This window comes from Mandrillus leucophaeus, unplaced genomic scaffold (genome assembly GCF_000951045.1).
Source record: "Mandrillus leucophaeus isolate KB7577 unplaced genomic scaffold, Mleu.le_1.0 Scaffold8, whole genome shotgun sequence".
NCBI lineage: Eukaryota > Metazoa > Chordata > Mammalia > Primates > Cercopithecidae > Mandrillus > Mandrillus leucophaeus.
The window spans coordinates 694,691-701,218 of record NW_012108696.1 but is presented as its reverse complement, the minus strand read 5'-3'; the positions used below and the strand labels follow the sequence as shown (position 1 = coordinate 701,218).

The 6,528-nt window shown below is 53.7% G+C and overlaps 1 protein-coding gene across 1 annotated transcript in view; it reads left to right on the top strand.

Moving 5' to 3' along the window:
- The first annotated feature begins 290 nt into the window (after positions 1-290).
- The window catches only part of DOHH (deoxyhypusine hydroxylase/monooxygenase), a 9,043-nt gene continuing 2,805 nt past the window's right edge, over positions 291-6,528 (top strand). Inside the window, exons 1-3 of the mRNA XM_011967451.1 lie at positions 291-780; positions 3,044-3,389; positions 5,860-5,936. Coding sequence (XP_011822841.1) covers positions 3,116-3,389; positions 5,860-5,936 — 351 coding nt within the window. The 5' untranslated portion in view covers positions 291-780; positions 3,044-3,115. The remainder of the gene's footprint in view (positions 781-3,043; positions 3,390-5,859; positions 5,937-6,528) is intronic.

The window sequence follows — 6,528 nt, the reverse complement described above, 5'->3', positions numbered from 1 at the left end:
GAGCCACCGCACCCGGCTTCTTTCAGGTCTTTCTTCAAATGTCACCACCTCACATTCTGGCCACCCTTCCTGAAACTGCTCCCCCTATCCATACACCGCCCTTGGCTACCGAATTTTTTTTCTCGTTAGCCTTTTTCACTATCTAATAGGTATTGCGTTTACTTATCCTGTTATTTTCTGTCTCCGTAACAACACTGTGAGGCGTACGAGGGTAAGGGCTGCAGGCTGTCTTGTCCTCAAGGTCCATGTACTATTTATTACATACGTGAATGAATGAACGACTACATTTCTTCGTTTTTTTATTCCTCATCTACTTAGGGTTCCAGCTCCCTGTGCCCATTGGCCACGCCTCTGGAGTCTGACCACGCCTAGAAACACTGCGCATGCTACGTCGCTAGCCAGCCCAGGCTCGGCGCAGAATCGGCAGAAACCATTCTCACTTCTCGTACCGCAGTGGGCGGGGGGTTGGTGATAATTTTTTCCCGTGAAAGGTCATACGTTGCCCGTCCCGTTCCCCGAGGAATGCACTAGGAATATTGTTCCTGTGCTTGCATGAGCTATGGCACCAGCACCGACTCTGGCTTCCGGGCCTCTGTCCTGCACGGGAGCCTCTCACTAGGTCTCCCCCGGGGCTGCGTTGGTGCCGTCCGGCACGGTCACGTGGGCGAGAAAATGGCGGCCCCCAAACCGCACTGCGAGCGTCGCGGCAAGTGAAGCGGTGGTGGCGGAGGCGTCCGCGGAAACTGGCCGGGCTGACGGGCCCTGAGTCTCCAGAGCTCGGTGAGGCGTCCCGGAGGCGGCGATCACGGTGCGGGGCCTGGGTCTGGCGGATGGTGGCACTAGGAGCACCTCGTTAGGGAATCCGTTCTCAGGGATTCGTTGGCTGTGGATGGGGCGGGTTAAGGGGTCTCGAGTCCCGGCGATCTCTTTTCTCTGGGATTTTTTACATGAAAGAGTGCTTGCCTCACGTCCTGAAGCTCCTATGTCGTACGGCTGGGTCTCGATGGTCCCCAGTGCCCTGCCAGCTCGCACAGGCCTGGCCTCTGTGGTTTCTGATGATCCCTCTTTAAAGGTGTCACTCTCCAGTGATGGTCACCTGTGCTTAGGTGGCTACATCGTCCTCGTCAGGCCCAGGCAGCCTTGCTGACGCCACTGTTAACCAGCGAGGGCTGCCGGCATGCCATAGCCTGCCTGTCCTGAGATGAAGCATCTCTCCAGGTTCTCAGCATCCTCCAGGTTCTCATCCTCCAGGTTCTCAGCCCTTCTCCCCTCCTTGGCTGTGTTCTTTCATCCTAAGTCATTCAACAAAGCGTTGGTGGTTTAGAGCCCGACTCTGGAGCCAGACTTCCTGGATTCCTAACTCTTCACGCTGCTCCCAAGCAAGTTCCCAAGCACAGTCCCAAACTGTGCCTCAGTTTCCTCACCTGTAAAATGGGGACAATCTTAGTAACTACCTCATAGGGTAGTGATGTGGATTGAATAAATTAATGAATGTAAAGAGCATGGAGTGCCTGGCGCATAGCAAATGCTATGTAAATGTCAGCGGCTATTGTCATGGTTATCGTTTTTATTTATCTATTTTGAGACAGGGTCTTGCTCTGTCACTTAGGCTGGAGCGCAATGGCAGGATCTCAGCTCACTGCAACGTCCGCCTCTCTGGAGTTCAGGCGATTCTCCTACCTCAGCCTCCTGAGTAACTGGGATTACAGGCACCCACCACCATGCCCAGCTAATTTTTGTATTTTTAGTAGAGATGGGGTTTCACCATGTTGGTCAGCTGGTCTCGAACTCCGAAACTCAGATGATCTGTCCACCTCGGCTTCCCAAAGTGCTGGGATTACAGGTGGAGCCACCGCGCCCAGCCGGTTATTGTTTTTATTGAGTCCCTACTGCGTGCTGGTCATTGCACTAAGTGCTGGGAATACAACAGTGACCAAGATAGACTCAGTCGCAGCCTTCAGAGTTCTATTGTGATGAGGGATAAGATCAACCACAAACAACTAAACCAATAATTTCCAATATGATATCTAGGAGTCTTCGGTGCCATGGAGAAAAATAAAGTCGAGCAAGCGAAAAGAGATGAAAGACAACATTGTCCGTTGTGATCAGGGAAGGCTTCCATGAGGAAGTGACATTTGAGACCCAGGAACGTGAGAGGAATACAGGTGTTCCTGGACCAAACTGAGGGTCGGGCTGCTATTTCTCGTGGTCCAATAACGAGATGCAGATTAACTGGGGAGGAAGAGAGTTTTTATTTCTGTAACCAGTTACAGGGAGAAGGCCTGGAAAATATCGCCAGACCAACTCAAAATGACAAAGTTTTCCAGAGCTTATATACCCTCTAAGCTATACATCTACATGTAAGTGTGCATTCATTTAAAGACATAAGTGACTAACTTCTTTTAATCTATAAGATCTGAATCCTGAAGACCTTCCTTTGGAAACTCAGTAAATTTACTTAATCTGAATGGGTCGAGGTGCTGGGGTAATTGCCCTTAACTTGTCTCCTGCTAAATCATGGAGGTTTGGGGAGTTCTTCAGACACCCAGTAAAACTTGTTTAATCCTAAACGGGTCCCGTTAAGAATTCCTTCATTATTGGCTGGGAGCGGTGGCTCAAGCCTGTAATTGCAGCACTTTGGGAGGCCGAGATGGGCAGATCCCCTGAGGTCGGAAGTTCGAGACCAGCCTGACCAATATGGAGAAACCCCATCTCTACTAAAAATATAAAGCCATGAATATCGGGTGGGGATTACTAGGGACATTCTGGGGGTCATCTGTCCCTCTGGCTGCTGTGTGGAGAGCACACAGTGGAGGTCATTTCTGATAGGCCTATAGGTGAGAGGCAGTGCAGAGACCGAGACCCAGAGAGAGAAAGCAACTTATGGAACGCTGCACAGCTAGTAGGGGGGTTGGAGCTGACCTTTCAGCCTAGATGCTCAGGTTGGTCAGTGGGTAGGAAGTTGCCCCGCCCAGATCCTAGGAACAAGCCAACGAGCTGGTGAAGGGGGCTTCTAACCTGAGCTCTCATTTTTCTGCCATAGGTTCTCACACCCCCGCGTCCCGAGGTTTAGCCTGAGCAGGGTTGTGGAAGGCCGGGGCCCATCGACAGCACGATGGTGACGGAGCAGGAGGTGGATGCCATCGGGCAGACGCTGGTGGACCCCAAGCAGCCCCTGCAGGCCCGCTTCCGGGCGCTGTTCACCCTGCGTGGGCTCGGTGGCCCAGGCGCCATTGCCTGGATCAGCCAGGCCTTCGGTGACGATTCTGCCCTGCTCAAGCATGAGCTGGCCTACTGCCTGGGCCAGATGCAGGATGCCCGCGCCATCCCCGTGCTGGTGGACGTGCTGCAAGACACCCGTCAGGAGCCCATGGTGCGCCATGAGGCAGGTGAGCACCTGTCTGTGTCCCGGACACCTGCTCCCTCCTGCCTGACCTCTTCATGACCCCGTGTGTCCCCGTTCTCACTCAGGTGATAAATATCAGGGTGGTCAACTGCCCCATAAGGCACCAGATAATAAATACCTGCAGCTCTGCAGCCAGACAGCGATTCAGTGAAGCCAGTGTTGGTCGTAGGTCGTCTGTCACCAAATGGCTAAGGTTGTGTGCCCAGACAATCTCAATTGGGTGGGGGGCGGGGGCGGTGGCTGGCTCAGGCCTGTAATCTTAGCACTTTGGGAGGCCCAGGAAGGTGGATCGTTTGAACTCAGGAGTTCAAGACCATCCTGGGCAACATGGCAAAACCCTGTCTCTAGAAAAAATACAAAAATTAGCTGGGCACGGTGGCATGCACCTATAGTCCCAGCTACTTGGGAGGCTGAGGAGGGAGAATCGCTTGAGCCCGGGTAGTCAAGGTTGCAGTGAGCCGTGATCGTGCCACTGCATTCCAGCCTGGGCAACAGAGTGAGATCCTGTCTGTAAAAAAACAAAAAACAAACTTCATTTGTAAATGCTGAGATTTGAATTTCATATAAATTCCACCCATCAGAAAGTACTATCCCTTTGATTTTTTGTTTTAAACCATTTATTTGTTTTGAGTCAGAGTCTCGCTCTGTCACCCAGGCTGGGGTACCGTGGTGCCGTCTTGGTTTCCTGCAACCTCTGCCTCTAGGATTCAAGTGATTCTCCTGCCTTAGCCTCCCAAGTAGCTAGCATTACAGGTGTGTGCCACCACGCCTGGGTGATTTTTGTGTTTTTAGTAGAGATGGGTTTTGTCATGTTGGCCAGGCTGGCCTTGAACTCCTGGCCTCAAGTGATCCACCTGCCTCGGCCTCCCAAAGTGCTGGGATTACAGGCGTGAGCCACCGCGCCCAGCCTTAAACCCTTAAAAGTGTTTTAAAAACCAGTTTTTGCTCATATAAAAACAGGCGATAGATCCCCACTCCAAATGTATGTTAGATTTACTCCACTCATTGGACATATCTTTTTGAGCACCTACTGTATGCCAGGCTCTGTCACGTATGTGAGAGTCAAAACAGTGACAAGACAGATACAAGCCGGGCATTGTGGCTCATGCCTATGGTCCCGGCTACTTAAGAGGCTGAGGCAGAAGGATTACTTGAACCAGGGAGGTTGAGGCTGTAGTGGGGCCATGATCGCGCCACTGCACTCCAGCCTGGGCAACAGAGCGAGACCCTGCCTCAAAAAAAAGGACTGTTCAGGTCAGGTGCGGTGGCTCCCGCCTGTAATCCCAGCAATTTGGGAGGCTGAAGCGGGTGGATCACCTGAGGTCAGGAGTTCAAGACTAGCCTGGACAACATGGTGAAACTGTCTCAACTAAAAACACAAAAAAATTAGTGGGGCGTGGTGACGGGCACCTGTAATCCCAGCTACTTCGGGAGGGTGAGGCAGGAGAATCGCTTGAACCCGGGAAGCGGAGTTTGTCGTGAGTGGAGATCACGCCATTGAACTCCAGCCTGGGCGGCAAGGGCAAAGCTCTGTCTAAAAAAAAAAAATGGACTGTTGTAGCAAGGGACCTAGACAGGAAAGGAAGGAAAGAACGCCAGTGAGTCAGGTAGTTGGTGCGTCTGTGTCACTGGGATTGTGTTTCTGTGTTTCTGTAACCAGTGAGTTCATTTGCAATTAGCGCGTGGGAGGTGCCTGACACAGAGCGTGTGTTGGCGCACACGGGACTGACTCTTCCCGGCAGAGGGAGCCTTTCAGGCAGGTGCGCAAATGCAAACTGCAACCTTCAGGAAAGGCAAAAGCCACCAGCTCAGCTGCCTCACAGGCAGGGCCCTTGATTGAACTCGATGCTGAAAAAAATCAAACGAACATCTGCACCCAGGGCTCTGCAGGGAGCCGCCGCCAGCCTAGCTCCAACCTGGGCTTGCTACGACTGCACTTGCGCCTGCATCCGAACCCACCCAAGTGCAGCACCAGTGGCCCCAAAGTGGAGTCTCCAGCCGGCAGGCCTGGCCTGTTTGGGCATTTTTTGTTTGTTTGTTTTTTGTTTTTGAGACAGGGTCTCACTGTGTCGCCCGTGCTGGAGTACGGCGGTGTGATCATAGCTCACTGCAACCCTAACCGCCTGGGTTCTTGGAACTGCTTGTCAGCTGTGATCCCGAGTTGCAGGGACATACTTGTCTCCCTGTCTCATGGTGCGGGCCGGGATCGGGTCCGTTTTGCTCTGAGCAACAGCCGGGTGCGGTTCCAGGCAATGCCTAGCTCTGGGGAGGGGATGCTGATTGGTCCAGCGGGGAGCCTGTACCCACTGCTGCTCCAATCAGCCATGGCCAGAGGCGGGGCTTCCCCACAAGGGGCAGAGCCGTGGGAGGGGTGTCCTCTGGTCCCACAGGTAGCCGGGCATTTTCCACATATCCATCCCACCGGCGTGAACTCTCTGGCTGCTTCTTCTCAGGGGAGGCCCTGGGGGCCATCGGGGACCCGGAGGTTCTGGAGCTCCTGAAGCAATATTCCTCGGACCCCGTCATCGAGGTAACCGGGCCCCCGCTTGTCTCCCTGCCAGTCTTGGGTCCCTGGGAAGCCCTACCCAGCCCTGCCCCAGCCCTGGCCTGGAGCAGCCTCAAACCCTCCCCATCTCTGGTTGCCAAGGTGACCATTTGGCCAAGGATGCCCCAGGGATGAGGAAGGCGAGGGCAACAACCCGGACAGACGCTTGCTGAGCCCTATTTGGCAAAACGGCGACAACCAGCTTTGCTTACCCCTTTCCATCCTGGGCCTTGAGCCCCTGAGCTGGCCTGACCCCCTTTCTCTGAACCCCCACGTCCAGTCCCTCTGCCAAGACCCCTCTGAACCCACCCAGTGCCCTCTACCTCTGATACCTTGCCCTGGCCCACCAGACCTCTTCAGGGGTCTCTGGCTTCCTTCCAACATTTCTTCTTGTTTTTTAAAGCAACAGCTTTATTGCCAGGTGCTATGGCTCACGCCTGTAATCCTAGCAGTTTGGGAGGCCAAGGCGGGTGGATTACCCAGCCCCGCGTAGCTGGGACTACAGGCGCCCGCCACCTCGCCCGGCTAGTTTTTTGTATTTTTTAGTAGAGACGGGGTTTCACCGTGTTAGCCAGGA